The sequence below is a fragment of the Anser brachyrhynchus genome, assembly GCF_964034855.1.
Source record: "Anser brachyrhynchus genome assembly, chromosome: 5".
Classification (NCBI taxonomy): domain Eukaryota; kingdom Metazoa; phylum Chordata; class Aves; order Anseriformes; family Anatidae; genus Anser; species Anser brachyrhynchus.
The window spans coordinates 29,686,165-29,706,014 of NC_137699.1; the positions used below are offsets into that span (position 1 = coordinate 29,686,165).

General features: G+C 38.8%; 1 protein-coding gene across 7 annotated transcripts in view; it reads right to left on the reverse strand.

The window, feature by feature from the left end:
• The window catches only part of COX16 (cytochrome c oxidase assembly factor COX16), a 48,431-nt gene that overhangs the window by 23,957 nt on the left and 4,624 nt on the right, over positions 1-19,850 (reverse strand). For 2 of the 7 annotated variants that reach the window (XM_080595472.1, XM_080595467.1), the window contains exons 3-4: positions 8,599-8,676; positions 2,822-2,906 (exon numbers count right to left, since the gene is read on the reverse strand). In XM_080595472.1, coding sequence (XP_080451598.1) covers positions 2,822-2,906; positions 8,599-8,621 — 108 coding nt within the window. In that variant the 5' untranslated portion in view covers positions 8,622-8,676. Of the gene's footprint in view, positions 1-2,821; positions 2,911-8,598; positions 8,677-19,455; positions 19,762-19,799; positions 19,819-19,850 lie in introns of those variants that run through there. The other 5 variants (XM_080595471.1, XM_080595468.1, XM_080595470.1 and 2 more) reach the window with 5 other exon arrangements.

Here is a 19,850-nt window from a genome sequence, read left to right on the forward strand (position 1 = left end):
GAGATTGAGATGCCTAGAAGGGGGATACACGCTAGGCAGCAACTGGAGCAGCAGTAACTACAGACAAATAACAGGAAAGGCTGAAGAGCTTCCCAGGAAAATTAAATCTGCCTTTAAACTCTCGTCCACATCTTGGTCAAGGGCCTTCTGACTGAACAAGAAGGTACCAGAAAGCATCCATGCTTCTACAGGCATTTTGCATGAAGCCTCATAGCTTGTAATCATCAGCTCACTTTGCAGAGATCACATCTCACTAATGCAGATTGAGGAATATCTATTTAATGAAACCTAAAAGATTTAATAGATGCCAAGCTATGCAGCACCATAAAAGCTCTGGTAATAGAGAGCTTGGCCAAAAGCAGAGTATTAGGGATATAACAGATTTTCAGTCCAATGGTGATACACAGGCAGCTATGGAATGGAAGTTTTAGGGAAAAAACCTTTAGATCTAGACAGATACTAAGCCCTTGAATCTTTTACACAGAGTGGGAAAATTGAGTTAAAGACACAACACCTCTCCACCTCTCAAAGACATTTTAATATCATTCAAATAATGTCTGTTAATGTACCCTTACAAATGAGACACAGCATGACATCCTAGCATCCTAGGTAGAAAAAAAAAAAAAGTGATTTCTACACTAGTAGTAGTCATTGCATACACAGACACTAATAGGTAATGGCTTTCCTTCACAAAAGAAACCCATGAAAAAAGCTTGACAAGGGTTCAGTGAAATAATTTATCATGGAAACTCTGAAGATTATTATTTAAGGTCTGTGGCCAAACTCAGTATCATTAACAATACATTTTCACATTCATTGCCAAAAAATATGCTGGCACAATATTACCAGACTGAAACAAAATATTCATTAAAATAAAAAAGTTATTTCAAAGTTAAAAATTAGTACCACTTTAATTCTTCCTCAGTGAACGCATATTACCAAATAATACTGTATTATTATCATCATCACATCCTGATTTAATGAGATTTCCCCAACTTTTAACAACTGTAGTGAGGTTCTGAGCACCCATAGCTGTTTCTGGTTATTAGTAGAAGTCTTCTGGTATTGACAGGTCTCCTGGTTTCATCAGAACAGTCTAGATGGGCTGGGTCTCATTTTTCTTCAACTTGAAACCTGATGATGTGAAAAGGGCAGGTGCAGGCACTACATTATCTCCAGGCTGTCCTACAGTGCTTTAAGCTGTTTGTGGTGACAATTATCACCACCAGTGGGACTAGGTGGATCCAATCACTGGAAGCCGTTCTAAAGCATGTACACAATATCAGCCTCAGAATGGAGCAACAAAACTGTTATTGAGCATCAGGCTGACTACATATTTGGCTTGTGGATTGTTAATATGCTAAACCAAAAGGATGTCTGAAAAATGAAAATATACGTGCCTGTCTGGTACAGCAAATTCAGCAAGCAGCTGTTTATAGATGAAGTGGGAAAGTAATCTGAGCTCAAGCAAAATGGATTAGTTTTTCCTGAAATCAATGAAAAATACATGAAGCCCAACATTAGCAGCTGGACCTCAAAATCTTCAAGAACAGCATGGATAGAGAGCTTATTTCCATACAGTCCCTCTGGACTGAACCGAAACAGCAGAAAACTGATGTCTGAACATCTGGTAACACCACAGTACAGAGTACGAAAAGCTCTGCTACCCCTTCATTTCTGTGCCATATTGTAGGACTGAAATTACTACCTTGGATAATTCTGAACCACGGTCAAAAGATGTAGCAATTTCCAAATTCCCCCTTGCCAACAGGATCCAGGCTGCTTCACTTAACATCCAATTCTAAAACCCTCCACTAAGCAGGCCATGCTTAAAAGCAACGTCTGCTTTAATTTAGCAAAATGTTCTTCATTACATAAAGACAAATGACAGGCAAAGATTTTTTTCTGCTATAAGCAATCATAAATGTATGCCTCTTTGCATTCTCTAAAGAACCAAGCAACACTTCAGTGTTTTATTTTCTTAATTTTTACAGGACCTAGGGCCAAGCTCTTTAATTAATTTAGTCTCTGAAAATCACCTAAATCAACTTACACAAGGAAATTAGCCAAATTAGTTTGTCTTCATTAAACTTGTGACTCAGGCCACCCTGACCTGCTTAAGTATAAAAAAAAAAAAAATCAATCCCTGTGCTCGTGTAATTAGCTTACTGAAACCAATTAAATGCATGAAAGTGCATTATAAATAAATAAATGCTAGATAAATGCTAGTTGAGAAGACTTAATTATTCCTCCAAGTTCAGTGACAGACATGGACACTAAAATTATTCCGTATTTCCTTGCTGACACGTTTAGAAAAGATACCTTCCCCATCCAAAAAAATCCATCAAGCATCAATTAAAGAGATTTTTATGTTGTTTTTTTTTTTTTTTTACACTCAAATCAAACAGGATCTTTTTAACGCTACCTCCTACGGCATTACGGGAGAGGCAGAAGGAAACTCTCTAGAATCACATTATACATCAAAGAGGTTCAGCAGATGAAAAGAGTTCCTTCACCTCCAGCCCATTTCTACTGGTCTGCCAATGAAGCTCCAGGGAAAGAACATTTATGGCAAGCCTCATCTTACCTAGTTGTAACTATCTAAACTTTTGCTCTGAAGTATGAAGATTCTGTTTAAACTCCTCCTACAGTTCACTGAACAGAGATAGATAGGTATTTCTTGAGGCAAGAAACGCTACTTTTAAGATATGCATCCAAAACTGAACTAACTCTTCTGCATCTGAAGTCGTGCAAATGTTTATATCACCTACCGTTCACTGGTCAAATTAAATATATTCGCATGCAAAGGATGGCAACTCACCTCACTGAAATGTGGCAACAATAAAGCGTTGAGCTCAATCCCTCTACTTTTCCTGCAGTCAAAACAGAACATCTTCCTCAAGCATCTACCTGAAAATGGAATTAAGCTTATTGCAGAGGCATTTCTGTCTCAAACCACCTAGCTATCTGAAATAGCTGTCTGGATAGCTATTTCAAACTCGGCATTTCATTCGAGACAACGGAAACACAAGCAAGATGAATCCTAGACAGTGCACGGCATCACAAACATACATTTAGAGTTAGCTGAGCAGATACTGAATGTTTTAATTTCACTTACATAACTCTAATAATACAAATACTCCAATTTAGACTATTTTAAATTAACGCTGTTAGCACTTATCGTGACCTTAACACTGGAAGGGGGTGTTGACACACCTGGCAGTCTAGAGGATGATTTTGGATTAAAATCAAGCAGAAAATCTGCAGAAAATAAAAGACAACTGAGCAAATGGTATGACCTGAGCAGGCAGCAATAGTCACGCCCATAGTTACCATAAGAACTACAACACCATGTATTTCTCCAGTCCAGCCAATTACAAGGACTTCACCTATCCAGATTATTCCTTGAAATCGTGAAGTCACTCAAGTTTTGGCAAGAGTTTATGATCTTTGGGAACACCAAGGTATAATACGATTTCAAGCACAGATATTTATCCATTAAGAACTGCAATAAAAACACCTTGCAATCTTCAGTCAATTGGCTAATCTGGGAAAAAAATGTGAAAATCACACCTTTACATCCTACTACAATACTGTTTGCTATCCCAGTAAATCCTTACTATATTTGATAGCTTTGCAAATAGTATTTTCTAACACAGCTGCAGGTCCTCAAATAAGATGAACAAAACAGCTACAGTAAAGCAGCTCTATCTAGCTCAGGTAGATACAACAATACATTTAATGATGGGGACATTCTGTTGACAGTCTACAATTGTAAGTTTGAAAAAAATTGCATTCCTTCTGGAATTTTAAATGCTACAGACCCATTCAGGGTCTTCATCAATTTTATTTTTAAATCTTCACCTAGCGTTAAACACATTATTTAAAAGGAAAAAAAAAAACAAAAACAAAAACACACACACAAATGCATTCGAGTTGGCAGATCCCCCTTCTTGAATATTCACTTACAATAAGAAGAAAATGCTGGACTGATTTCCTGGACATTCCTGAGGCAAATGCCAGTTATGATCTCACCTGATACAAAGGTCTCATGGAAACAGGTCATTTCTCTGCTCCCATTTCCACCTGAAATATTTCACCCTGACCCAAAACACTTGAACTAATGGATCTCACCTAAGTACTTTAAAAAAAAAAATACTCATTTGAATTTAAATAATTCTATTTGAATTAATTAAGTACCCTATTCTCTATGTAAATTAGATCAGCATTAATTATCTTCCTTTTACAGAGAAAGTGAGACCGACTAAAATTCAGTAACTGCTTTCTACAGTCATTTAATACCTCAATAAGACAGAAAACATTATCAGAATTTCTTAGCATTCTACTTTAGAGGTGCACTCACTTTGTTTAGGACAAAATAGAAGGAAAAGTGAATCAGAATCTACATAGCTTATAATCATGAAGAGGTCGGTCAGTACTGTAATGCTCTTATATATTCCACAATAGGAACTATTTGCAGACTTCAAAGGCCCATTGATGTTTTGCTTCCTGACAAAATGATCTAGAGACTCTAGGTTTCCTAGAAGTGCTCCTGCTGAATGTGCCCTGAAGGAACTTGCTTGGTCCTACCTCCTCCCTGTACTCTGAGAACCTGACTCACAATAACTCCACTTCAACAAAGCCATACCAACTTAAAAATAAAAATTCCGTTTTATTAGTCGAAAGGGTTTGCTGATGGACTGAAGAAAGCCTAAATTTCCCCAGGTAGTTAAAACGTTGCTTCTCTTCAGCCCTTCACAGTAACAATCAGCTAGTGATACAAACCATGAAGTCATTACTCTTGTCCAAGATTCTTATATCCAGAATTAGATCTGAAACAGCAAGTCTCTACCATGCCTTGAATGACAACAGTAAAAAAACAAGCAAACAAAAATTATTACATACTTGAAACATTTTCAGCTTATTAAATAGAAGTGTCATTTTCTGTTTTAAAACACTTCTTAAAAAAGTATCACTAGTCAATTACATACACGACATTAAAGTAAGACAAAGAAAGGGCCTGGTTTTCTGTTTGAGAATAAAGGTGTTTGGAAAGATGCCTATACAAAACTACTCATTTCTCCTCCATTAATCCAATGTGATTTTCCCGTAAGCATACCTGGTTTGCTATACCCAATTTCAATTTGCATAAATTCTTCCCAGAAAAGAAACAATTACCTAACCTAATGATTTCTCCATTAATGGACATTTTGGCAACAATAGATAATGTAGAAATCCTTGATTAGCTTCAGGAGAATTCTGACTGGCATAAACAGGCATTTATATCAATAAGTGCCTCAGCACAAGTTTGATTTAAATGCAGGACACCCGGCGTCCTGAGGGAATACAGCTGATCTAGGTATCCCAAGTAAATTAAGGTATACCCAAAATGCTGTTTTTTTTGTTTGTTTGTCTGGTTGTTTTTTTGTTTTGTTTTGGCTTTTGAAAGAGATGCACTCAAACAATGCCCTGATATCTAACTGGATAAAACATCTCTTCTTGCTACCAGCCCCTCTCCAACTGCAGCTCTGTCCCTGTACCAACCCTCACCCCAGTCATCAGTCGAGCCTCAGCCCCAGATACCAAGGTATGGCCCTGATGACCTAGAGGACAGAGCTCCTTTTGCAATGCACCCTTTGGTAGCCCCTTCCCAGCTCCATTCCTGCTACAGCTCTAAACTCTGTTTCTTTCTCAACCCTAATCCTACTCCCAACCCACGGCATCATCGCCAAACCATATTCTCCCCTAAATCCAAACCACTCTTGAGTTTTTGTTTCTTTATCAAAGAATGCTCTTCAAAACATTGTTTTACACGGTAAACCAGTTTGACATCAATAACATAGGTGATATCACTAATGCAGCTTTTGCTCATTGAATTACAAGTATACAAAGAGAAAGTGGCAGCCACTAAAACATAGGAACTAATTTGCTGAAAAAGGAAAAGGACAAATAGTTTTAAAGGGAAGGGATAATAGTTTAGCATTTTAAATGTACTAGATATACCACAAAAGGAGCATCTAAGTCCCGTCTATCTAGGAGTCATGCTCACAAAAGGGGGTGTACTGTACTTTCAACATCCTTAATATACAATCAAAAAAGATAGGCACTCAGGTATTACAAATCCTAGCCTACATCTGGATGGCTTGCTTAACTTTTTGCAACCTCAATTTTTTTCAGCAGTAAAATGGAAATAATAAAATAATTATAATAAATAAATAAAATAATAAAATAATTTTCTGACACTAAGGCTGTGAAGCTTAACTCATTTAAATTCTGTGAAAGTGTTATGAGCTCCTTATAGGAAAAGCATTATTTAATTAAGCACCATTATTATTCAAAAGGAGCAACTGTAACCAAAAAAAAAAATCCTATTTCTGTTATTGTCTATTGCAATTTTCATACAACTGCCCAACCCCCCAAAAGGAGCACTTGTCCCCTTTCTGATAAGGGCTTATGCTAGTTAAAAGTGTATTACTCAAGAAAATATATTCTACTCTACCATAAAAACCATGGTTTTGACCAGTGACAAACGTATTATGATTGTCAGAATTTTTAATAGCATTTTTAAATTACTCAGATGAAGGCTCTTTTCCTGAGTTTCATGTAAAGTATTTTAACTAAAAATGAAAAACAAGCCTACATTCTAATCTCTTATGCTGTTTTAGTGAATTAGAATGGTTCTTAACTCTTTATGGGCATAGAAACAAAAACTAATGAAACACATTGCTTTAATCTGTCTGTCTACAACTAGCCCAAAGTTGGTGTTGGTAGTTCTCAGCCAATACTGCATCGTTCTTTACCTAAATTGCACGTATTCCTAAATAAAATCATAACGAAAGGAAGAAGAAAATGCAAAAGAGATGCTGCAGCCTTAACTAGTACAGGCTGGAGAAGAATCCAGATGGCCTCTTTTAACTTTTCAGAGAACTCCAGGGTGCAGTAGCTTCCCCTCAGAGCTTTCATGTACTGCCTAATTCAGTGACGCTTCCCTTGATTATACATGCTGGGACACAGAGCCACATAGATGCGAACAAACACATCTATTACCGTGTTTTTTCTCTGGGCTGTGGTCACTGTCCAGATCACGGAGGCCAAATGTAATCACCCAGTATGAATCTGACCAAGAAACTGACAGAAACAACAGGCAAATTCTTGCCTCTGCTGTGATCCCCATCTGGATAGAGGACAACTTCGCTACAGCTGGTCCTGAAAGCCCAGGCCTGAGAGAAAATAACTACCCAGCATACAGCTCTGTAGAAAAGAGTTGTAAGATCACCCTCCCCTGTTTTAAGGGCTACCTCAAATATGGGACTGAGCAGAAGTGGGCCGCGTGGTGCTTCAAAGGCCATAATCAGGTATATAACACAAGGAACAACAGAGAGCAATTGACGTAATTTAGATGGCCCACAACAAGGTCTAAGACAAAACAAGGGAGTCTTCAAACCCTCAACAGATGAAGTTCTGAAAGATGTGGTCACAGTAGAAAGCCGCTGTAAGCCCATTCTTTCCTAGGTTACAAACTCTGTCATGGACCTCTTAGGCAGAGTGTCTGGAGTCTTACACAAGCACTTCTTACACAAAGTGCTACACAGTCTTTAAAAAAGCTTTATGTCACCTGCAAGTCAGCAGCACTGAGACCACAAAGCCTCTCTGCATTGCAACAGCAGGTTTGCATGCTACAAAGTTAGATACAGCAAATCAGTATTACTTCCTACTTAACTAGCATGCTCCTTTCAGATCATTTCACACATAATTTGGAACTAATGGTACACTTGGAGACATAAGTAGCACTGGTAAACAAGCCACTTCTCTCATTCAGAAGGTTTCCAGCACATTTAAAGAAAGGCTTCTTCCACGTAGTACATTTTGCCATGGGGAGTAAAGATTAGCTCCTGTTTCTGTCACAGAGCTTAAAGAATAGGATGTAGCACAATGTTAAAGGTATCTGCTTATCTCAGTCGACTTGAAGCCAATCATTCCCCAAAAATTTAACACTATTTACTCAACACCAAACAGTTTGAAAACAGAACCAAAAGATTATTGCACACCTTCTAAAATATCGAGTTTTCTTAGTCTAGATTACATATAAAAACTTCCTAACCTAACCTCTCCTAACCTCTAATCTAAATCTCCCCTCTTAGTTTAAAACCATTCCCCCTTGTCCTAAAATAATCTGCCCGAGCAAAAAGTTGCTCTCCATCTTTTTCATAAGCCCCCTTTAAATACTGAAAAGTTGCAATAAGGTCACCCCTGAGCCTTCTCTTCAGGCTGAACAGCCCCAGGAGAGGAGAAATAGGAAGATGTGCTATACTTCCTTTCTCCAGACTCAGAATTGCCATTTATAATCAATATAAGGAAGCAAATTATTTATTTTCATCAGTTTCCAGAGACAGCAAAAAGATTTGTCATTATTTCAGCCTCTTTTGTTATCTACACTGCTCACTGCCTAAGAACCCCAAGTGTAGCCCAGGGTTCAGTGGTGAAAGGCATTAACGTGTCCCAATACTAACACTTTGCTTGTCCTAGCAAACTATCCTTTATAAGTCAGCACATACGCAAAATGAAATGAAGAGTAAAGAAAAAAAACATTTCAAGTACCGTGCCATGTAGTTTGTGGACATCGTATCTTATCTGAGCAAATTCACGGAGTCCAAAAGATCCCCCAACAAGATACAGCTGAAAAACAACAAAATGAAAATACGAGTTAGGACTAATGCAAAAAAGCACATCCACATACTGACCCCCTTCATTTTCCGAGGTGCTCTGCTATTCTTCCAGCAGAAACACCAGGAACTGAAGAAAACAAACAACTGGAACATACATCTAGGAGCAGGAGTATGTGGAACGTCAGAGATTTTTCTTCCACTCTTTGGGCCAGGATTTCACAAATTTCTTCCTTCATATACAAACAGGTGCATCACGACTCCCATTCTCTAGGAATTTCGTCTCCTCTTACCGCTTTTTTACCTCCCCATATGGCTTCCTGACATAATTGCAACAATGGAACCTTTTGTTACTGCCACAGCATTTATTCCCATCATTTTCAAACTCTGTGGGGAAGTAACAATACGGCGTTGACTGGCTCTGATGTCTGTGTGTTCCAGATCTAATTACGCTTCTGAACAGGCCGGCTCACTGGAACTGCGGTTCAGTGATACATTATCAACTAAGCTAAGAAATCATATCCAGCACACCTGCACCGTTATTATTGCCTCCTTAGTTGTCTTGCAATTCCCTCCACACCTGCAAAGCTTATGAAAGAGAGCAATACAGGGATTAAGGGGGGGGAGTGCTTCATAGCAGCATTAAAAAAATTATTGTTCTTTCTTATGGCAGAGGGATATTATAAAATTGCCTATGTATTTTTATCGTTGAAAATGGACAGATCAACCAAAAGATCAAATATTGTTACCAAACACCATGAAGGACTTAAAAAGTAGCTTAGAAATCTCTCTACTTTGTGAAAAAATCAGGTTTTTCCACTGCTGCTCTGACCTGACAGACTTTTTCTGCTGTTCTCTGCTCAGGCTGAAAGGCTTCACATCTACAGATGAGCATCTTAAGGAAGGCTGCAGAAGCAAAAGGAAGAGGAGAGGACCAACCTATTTTAACTCCTTTAACTGTTACAGTCCTTCATTAGAGGCTGCTGCTGGTAGCCATTCTCTGTGCAATGATGGTTGATTTCTTGATACACATTAGGTTTGCTCCAATGGCTTGTGTCCAGTAATTGTTATAATTATGCTGCACAGGTAGTTAAAAATGTATGTGCTTTCCAGACAGTATGCTATCCCAAGTTCAGGCCATTGAAGCCACAAAGCCATACGCATTCAATTAAAACAAACAAGCCTTCTACATTTATTCCTTCCATTTACTCTTTCTAGAAGGTGCAGGACTATGTGATTTTCCATCAAGCAGATAAAGCTACTCAGAAACAAGCACGTGAACGTACTCCCCACGCCCCCAGAGCAGAGGCGGGTTACAGACTGGGCTCCTGGGAACAGAGGTGCTCTGTGCAGTGCAGGGAACGCTGCGCCAACAGCCAGGAGGTAAAGGCTCCAGTCTCCTGGCCTGGCCCTTTTGACAACCTTACAAATGCAGCTGATGAGTAGAAACAAACAGACCAAAGTTTTGTGATATGAGTATCCAGCTGCTAGGCCACAAAGCTGCAATTTCAGAAAGCTGATAAGAAAATCATCACGCAGTAGCAAGCAACTTTGAGGGACCTCAAACCTCCGCTGTTTGAGGAATTAATGTTGCTCTTGCAGATACTGAATCATCAATATACATAATAGAGAAGAAAGTGTTAAAGGGAAAAGAATGTCTTCCTCACGTATAACTACTTTGGTAAGAAAGAATAACAAGAAAAAAAAGTATTCAAAATGGTTAAAAAGAATGTGAATATTAAGATTTATTCCGTCAAAGCAGGTTTGTCAGCTGAAGGTATGGTATCTTCATACCATATGCTGGAAGTCTCGAGGATCAGACAATAATTGAACGTTACTATGGCTGACACCTATCAGCTAATGAAAATCTATGCCGATTCTTTAAGTCCTAGTGAGTATTCTGTTAATTAACAGCCTACGAGTTAATTTAAACTTCGTGTCCTAACAAACAGAAATCTGTAGTAGTATAGACAAGATTACGGCTGTTACAAACTACAGCTTATGTTTGTCTTGTCAGTGAGGGGCTGTGGTAGAGCAAAAACAGCTGCACTAGAACTGGTTCAGTGCACAGTTGTTCAAGTAGGTGGAAAGTAGAAATTATGATATCACTTCAAAATTAATTTATCCAACAACAGGCTTGCATAAAGTATGTTGTTATGAGACGCAACATGAACAAAACCATGCTCCAACTAAAATAAATAAATATTTTTCTTTAGCTTTGATAATTTAAAACTATGTAATGTACTTCATAGCTAGGGGAAATCGGGTAGATAGCTGTTGCATGAAATAAGTCATGCTACTCATTTTGCATTTTGTCTCATCACATTCTATCACTTGTTTGACAGCAAACATCCATTATACACTGCATTTTATGTTTGCAGCTATACACGTTAAAAAATTTGATACTCACACACACCTCTCCTCCTTAAGACAAGTTTTGGCCTGAAACTGTAATTTTACTCAGAACTCCTTTACGCTGCTAAAGGGAAGGAAAAGAAGAGAAAGAAAACACTTGGATTCTGATCTACTTTTGCCCTTCATACAGCATAAGCAGTATAGCCAGCCTGGCCAGTTGGACATTTTGCTTGCCAGACCTTACCAACACAGTTGCCTTTACATTTCCAATACTGCAATGGTGAATTGGTCTTTCAATGAAACATCAGCTCAGCTGTGTCAGAGTCAAAGCCCATCGATACTGTAAGGAACAATAACTGACACTGAAATATTACACAGCGTAAGGCTGGAAGGTTAGGATTCAGATTATATAAAAGCCCTGAATATATATAAAATATGAAGAAGATATTTACAATTATATTTGATCGGTGTTTTAAAGAACCAAGCATGATGTCTTCATTGCAAAAACAGACCTTAATCAGCCACATTCAGCACTTATTTAATCAGCCAACAGCATGTGAATACAGTTAGCCAACAGCACTGAGCATGAGTTCCCTTTATCTACACATGCCACAGCAGCAATGGGCAGCTTTTCAGTCAATTATATTTTTTAAACCATGTTCAAAAGCCATGATAGAGAAAGTATCAATGAGTTTACACAACTATAACAGCAGTAGAGGTAATAAAGGACTCAGTGACTGACATTGTGTTGAATGGAAATATTAGCTTGGTTTAAGTTTCTCCTTTCTCTTTTTTTTCATTATGAGGGAAGGTGCCCTCACCATCTTCATTTAAGTTAATTCTATTTAAAGAGAAAAATACAGACATACAAACAACGATGAAACATCAAGATTCAGCAATCAAAATAATCAGAACTGGGACAAGACTGATGTTAAAAATTCTATCAATGTCATTAGCTTACTGGCCTTCCATATTCTGTATGTCTCACATATGTTTCTAGCTTTGCAATTTGTGATGCAGATAATCTCCACATTCCTTGCATGTTAAAAAAGCAGTGCAACAGATGAACATGCTCAGTGCAAGCCAAGGCCAGAAGCAAAGTCCCATGCGTTCCACCTGCAGTCCTGCATTCTTTCACTGCGAGGAACTATTAGATTTAAATGTGTCAGAACGGGGAGCAAAAACTTTACTACACAGTAAACACTGTCTGTCTAGTCACTTGAATGCCTTCAGCAGATCAATGAAACGATGCTACGATTTCACTTTTTCCTTTACTTACACCTGAAGTTTACTCTTAAGAAGGCAAAATTGGGAGACATCCCAGTGAGCCAGCACTTAAGGCACGTTGGTGCAATCAGCTTAGCAGCACAGCTAGCACGATCCCCCCATTAAAGATTTCGCACTGGATTATTCCTTTATGTTTCAGTGAGTACACAAAAACCCCTATGATGTTGTAATGCAATTATGCATGCATGGAAGACTTGCATGTTGCAAAACAAAATGAAAGATAGGATGTGACATAAGAGCACCATCTGTCACATATACTCAGCAACCTCAATACATGTCTTATGTAAAAAAATGACATAAAATTCTCTTTCATTCTTTTAAAAATTCTATTTGCCCACTTCTCCATTGGGAAGTGTGTTACACAATTAGTTATGGATGGCATCAGCCTGATCACTTAACTGCATCTTAGGATGGGTAATACTCGTGTTTGTCACCACCACCAGCGAGATGTTCACTGAGGACTCGTAACAGCACAAGTTAGGCCTTAAGAGCAGATCCCACCATTAACCTTCGGTCCCTTGAGTATAGCAAACTAACAGGAAACAATTTCTCTGGCAGCACCAGCAATGTGCAGTATCCTAAGCATCCCTGTTGCTAGAGAACCTCATTCCTGCTATAGCACCAATTGTGAAAGCCAGATGACTAAATTACTTCACAGTTGTTGTAGATCCCTACATTAATCAGACCACTATATTTAGTGCTGGCAACACATATTACACACTAGTGTAAAGAAAGCAGGAAAATGTTATCATAAATATCACTGAAGAAGGAACGTGCTGATTTTCTAGCCTCTTCTTTAAGAACACTGCAGCAAAACCCTCCAGCTATTCATCATGAGCTTCAAAACTAGAACAGTCGTGAATTTTTAGTTTTTTATTTTAGTTTGCAGTGATCACAGTCAAAAGGTTTTGGGGGTTTCCTTTTTAAAGAACTGTCATATATGCGGTGCAGAGCTGGTGAAAGACAGCAACTTGGCAGCACAGAAGACTGAAGTCTCTTATTTGTTCCTAAATAAAGTAGTGCTCAAGCTGCCAGTCCCACAGCAGAGCCAGGCAGATCATCTTAACCTGAAGCGCCCCCCTCTGCCAGCTCTCGAGAGTATTTTATTTTCCAGAGCAACTCCAGCACTTCGCTCTAACGCAGAAATTGTTGAGAAGAGAAAAAAACAGGGCAGAATCTTCTCAGAAACCAAAACCTCTCCTCACTCACAATGGGAGCAGAATAGGGTCTGCCTTTTCTTCTCATCTGCAACAAATGGAAACCATTTTCAGTTCAGATCAGAGGCATCCTCTGGGGGGAAAACAAAACTATAAAATTCCTTAATTTCATTCAGAAGCCTGACAAAGTAAGAGCATGCACCAATTCTATGCGTATACTAGAATTCACAAACTGCAGACAGTCTGAACCGCATTACAACCAGAAACGGATGAAACATGACGATAGCCGACTGCATCAGTACCGTGCTGGCAACCTGGACAGCAGCTGGTATCAGCTGGGTCCAGCCATAACTGACTGATAAAGCAGCAAGGTGTAGCTTTCACAGAACGTGGAACTTTGTGCAGAGCATTAAACTTGACCCACTGCATCAGAAGAACTGGCTCAGTATAGGGTATGTTCAAAGCAATGATTTTAAAGACTGTAAATATGAATGGCTACAGGCAGGGCACAACAAAAATGGTCTGCAGACTTTCAGCGCTACTATTCTGCCTTAGGAAGGAAAAAAAAAAAAACAACTTGGTTCATTAAAATGCCCATTTCATGGCAGGTTGGAAAGCATAGGAAATGTATTTAGTAGAAACCAACCTTCAAACAATGCAGGGCGGACAGCAACCCAGAGGTTCCTCAGTGTGAGCATTAGCAAAAAAAAGGCATTTTCAGCCCCAGCTTTGTCACTTTGCATTACACCCACTGCTTGGACTGGGCAGATGACACAGGAATTTCATTCAGCAGCTGCAGCTGTTTGAAAACTGGGTCTGCCATGGTGGCCAAGCTGCAGCTGCTGAATACCATCTCCTTCCGAAGCTTCTAAAAGCCAAAATTTGGATTCATTATTAAAATTAGTATTCCCATTACTCAGATGTTCAAATCTAGCCGAGGCACAGTATAATGAGAAACTGTTTATACCTTACGGCAACCTGGGGTTCTTGTCACCTGTTCACTCTATGAAAAATAAACTGAAATCTACATTAAAGAAGATAAAAACAAACCACTACTAGTAAGGAAACACTTCCCTGCTTGACAATGCTGGACAGGGACTGAAAATTCAATGGAGTAGAGTTAATTTTACCCGCTTACATTCACCACCCCTTGAAGAAGGTGGATCTTAAAGCAGGACTACGCACACAGTGTGAGAACAGGCAAATCTCTACTTGTGCTGCTCTTCCTAGGCTCAGCACGGATCTGAAGATCCCTGAGTGCCAGATTAGTCCATCCTAACAGCATTGAACAATGTAAGCACACTTCCTCTCTTTTAAAATGAAACAGAGGCCAAGCCTGGAGTACAAGAGAGTACCTAACATTTATCTGGAAAATACTACTCAGATTTAGAACCAAAAATAAAAGTTTAAGGCATTGATTGAGAAGATGAGCTCAGAAACTCTAAGACCTGCCAGTCAAGTGAAAGATGGATGTCAGCTATTTCAGACTGCGCAAATTGGAGTCCACAAAAGCCCATTCAGCTTGAACATGCTGGCTTCCACTCCGGCACAAACGGTTCTGGGGGTGGTTTTATCTGGAACAGCTCCATGATTCAAACACACACTCAGATGGATGAACAGGAGATGCAAAGAAGTGCAGCACAAGTCATGGACGTATCCCATCATAATCTTAGAGACACAATATTTATAATACAAGTGATTAAAGCATAAAAATGACACTATCCAACTCAATGATTTGGAGCTACCAATTTAAAACTCTAAAAACTGTTTTGTATTTATTGCTTTTCCAGGCTACAGATTTAATACTTGTGGGCTTTTACAGGCAATAACAATTTATCTACAAATATTAGAAGTCAGAACTCTTTTATCATGTATAAATGTAAACTCCTATTCATCTCTCAAAAGCATATTAACATTTAAATGAACTGTTCTGTATATGTCAAATGTTAATGTAAAGTTGCATGAAGTAATATATACCAATAAAAATCCTGCAATTCAATATTATGAATTGTTCAAGGTGATAATGTAAATGATGTTAACAATAACACTGACATATCTGGAAGTAAAAAATGCTAATTGTAGTCATTCTTTTTCACACAATACCAAAAGATAATTTAATAACAGTTTTTACACAGAGACACTGATGGCAACAATAGATCTCAAAAACATGATTACTCATGAAGAAGAATTTTTCACTTTTCTAAGTGTTCATATTATCTTTTATGGCTAGATCCTCCAAAATCAGCAGGGAAAAAAAAGCATGCCTAGTGTAGAGTTTATGCCAGGATTCAGAATTTAGCAGCTTTTTATGCAATGCATTAGGAATGTTGTATTTAAAGGAATCTTTGGATGCTTGGTTATTTAAATACATTTAAATGATAAAAATGTACTTTCCCTACCCATTAGCCCAGTACAACTTCCAATATTGGTGAGTCACAGCACAAGATAGCACTTCCCAGAATTTACAAAATATTTCTGAGCATCAGTCTTGGCTTCTAGATGACCCTGACTTCACCAGCAAACAAAACTAATCCGCATACATGTGAATTCATATCCTGATATCCTCTCCTTTTTTTTTCTTTTCTTTGCCAGAGGAGGTCAATAAAGTTGAGAGAAAATGGGTTCATTAACAAGGCCTGAGACACCCCTGACATTCTCTAATGGTGCCTGGGAGCGCTGACCGCACCGCTGCAGCTCTGGTAGCAGCTCTCTCTAATCTGACCTTTCTTCTCCTGTACGTGACAGGCACTCTCACTGTCTCTTAACAAAGTGCTTATCAAAGTAAACTTGCACTGTTCAAGGCAGCAATGTAGATGGCAATGTAGTACAGTCTGTGTGCATAAACACTGACGGAGATATATTTTAGGAACATGTTTATTCACAGAGAAAAACTTTCACTGTTCCCAGCTACCTTCATCTCTTCTGGCAACACTACGCACACCAAAGACAAGATCTGGAAAGAGGAGATACACAAGGAAAGTACTTGTAAAAACATGGTCATTACAGGATGAGGAGATTAAAGAGAGAGAGAGAAGGAAAAAAAAAAAAAAACAGAATGAAAAGATGTCAAAATCCACAGCTATAGATACGAAGAATGTCACTACATGCTAAATGTTTGAAACCTGTGATACTGCATATATAGAGCATTACACTTATTTTAGGTGTGCAATGAAAATCACCAAGTGAGGCACAGACCATATTTCCTGTCTGCCAAGATGCTGCTTTAGATCCTGAGCATTTAATTTTTCCCTTGTAACATGTTGACAGCAGAACTGGAACTGGATCTGTACATTCCTATTGCAGCTTAGAGAGTACAAAAGATCCTTGTCTAGAATCAGCCAAAGACAGAAACAGAAATACAAGTTCTGGCAAGTGTTGTGAGCACACAAAATAACATTTTTTAACATGTGTTTAAAACCTGTAACTGCTTTGCTGTTTTGAAGTCCAAACACTACCTCAATGACTTGGAATCACCACCTACACTTGTCTGAAAAAAATTACTTCCAGCAACCTTCAAATGTTCAAACTGCACCAGAGGTACCCTAACATGATCCATGTCTTGTAAGAAAGGTGTGACAATGGATCCACCTGATGTCGTACCAATGAGCCTCACTCTCTCAACGTCTTACAGAATCATCCCAGCAGCTGCAGTACGCTGACGGACACATCCCTTTGGGGCTGGTAGAGTTGATTGTGGAACAGAGCCAAGCATCCCAAAGACTTGTAGACTCCTTCCTTTTAATGTCAAGCCTGACTTACCATGATAGGAAAGAGACATCAATACAGCTGACAAAGATGTTTAAATTACCACACTAAGGCCCTCCTGTCATAACAGCAAATTTGAGAGCTACAACTGTAAGGTCACTGAGCTCATCCCAACATCTACACAGATATTGCCGTCTTCACCAGTGCTTTACGACTACGCACCCTGCAGCGCTCAAGCTGTTAAGATATTCCATGCCAGGTTACTTTGCTCTCTCCTGCATGCATACAGTTTTACAACACGCAGAACCTGAGGAGTTTACAGAAAAAAAAAGAGTTAAAGAAAACGCTGACAAATCAAAGTTTCCTGCAGATTAATTCCTGCCCCCTACAGTCTCCCTGGTGCTCACAAAGAAACAGTCTTATCTTCTGAAAAAGCATGACTGAAAACTGTGATTTACGCATCTTACTCTGAAAGCTGTTGTCATTTTGATGTTTTAAAGATGAACCAAGAAAATTCCTTCTGCATAGAAATATTCTAACAGCCCCAAGCCCAAATGAACACACACACACAAAAAAAGGGTCAAGATAACTTACACTAAAAAGGAAGAAATATTTTTAATATTTATTAAATCATGCATCTATATAGCAAGACCCTCATCTGTTTTTAAATTATGATCTCTTCAACCTTGGATCCTTTTTAAAGAGTAGTGCAGGGACTTCTCATTCAAATATGCTGTATAAGAAAGGAAGATATGAAATCGATTTGAATTTTTAAAAGGGCAACATAGTATTGATGAAAAGTCCAGCAGTGGGCTCGTGTCCTCCAGCAGTAGTGAAGAATAAAGTCTCAGCATTGTATAGTGAAAAATTATGTACAGGATGCAAGAATCTAACAGAGAACTTTCATTTCAGTACTATCAACAAATTCAGCAGAATTTAAAGGGTTACCAAGGCATGCTCCTTCTCTGACTGTGCACAGATTCAGCACCTTTTCTGCTGTAATTGATCTTTTAGGAATGTTCTACTCAGCTTCAGAGATGCTTTCAGAGTTCAATAGATAGCTGAGAAACTGAAAAGAACTGCACAGAATTTTCCTTTTTCTTACTCCTTGGGAAGCAACACAGAAACATTCTGAAATATTCACAGGGAAGACTAATTTTAAGTCATGGAGACATGAAACCCTGGAAAGAGATATGACAGAATATTGCTCAATATTATATTGTTGCTGGAGGAAAGATCGCTGTGGTAAGGAAAGTGGAATGAAATTGAACAGTACAAAGACAAAAAAAAAAAGTCTCTAAAATGTCTGCTATGACTGATGGCAAACCACGCAAGAACAGCAGAGGGCCCAGAAGGGCAACCAGAGGTCTGCCGTGGCCCAGAAAGCTGAAGCCCTAGCTCCAGCACTGGAGCAGAACTGAAAATATGATGTTGCTGACAGGTGGCTGTTGAAGCTCTTCTAAGTTTTGTTTTTTTTTTTTTTCCTTTAAACAAGCGTTTTACTTTACTCTTGTTTCTGTGTCTTCTAATAAGATTTCTGTTTTTTCCACAACCAGTATTTGTTCTGCAGGACCCACCCCACCCAGGATACCCTCCCACTTTGGAAGAGAACTGATAACTACATTTTATAATATTTTTTTTCAATCCTTTGAGAACACAAACGATAACAAGCGTATCTTTGCCGTACTTTCTCCTTCTTCTCACAGGGAAAGTAATGCTGAAAGTTTTATCAAAGTCAAGATCTTGCACATCAGTTGCATCACCTCACTCACTGTGCCAGTTAACCTACCAAACCAGATGTATTGTTATTGAAAAGTTACGGCGACATTATTCTCCACCAGTGTACCACTTCTAAGTATCTGTAATTTAATAATTTAGTATTTTTCCTAAACCTTTTATGGAGTTAAAATTGAGCTGCAGAATATTAAGCAGACTGAGTTCTCCTCATTTTGAAAGGTAAGTAGCAAACCTTAAAAAAAAATAATAATAATCAGGTAAACAATAGCGCTGTGACCAAAAAATACATCCAACCTGAAACATCTCAGAAAGGTGTTGTTAAACTCAAGAATGATATCAGAACATTTAAAAATGAGGGAATTTCAGTCTAAGCGCCAAAGAAGCGCAGCTCTGGACAGCCCTCCAGGTACACGTGCATGTAGCAGGGTGGCTGGCCAGCTTTAGTCACGTTCGATCACTTCGTGAGAGGTGTACCACCAAGTTGTTTGCAGTATCAGGGATTGGACTGGCTGATGCAAACGATTCATACAGTCGTGTCATTATCACCTTACCTTGTTGGGATTTTTTGACCTGTTTTCATTTCTCACAAATGTCTTTATCGTTATTTTGAGAAACGTTACTTGAGCGCGTCCAATTGCCTGAGCATTTCCACTTAAAGCTCCTACCCTGGACACCTCTGGAATGGCACTTACTTGCATCACTGAAATAAACAGCCTCAAACCTTTCAATCCTTTTAACTCTAAAAAGCGCCACCGCCTTTCTCCGGACCTCCCCACTTCTCAGAGGTGCGCTGCGGGAGATTTAAGGAGATCTCGTTCATTTACCCAAAACCACTATAAAAAAATATTAGAACTATCCTTTGCCGTACTCTTCATCCGCCTTGAAAGCCGCTTACCCTTTAAGACCTGCATATGCGGAAACGGAGCGGGGGGCTGCACCCAGGGCA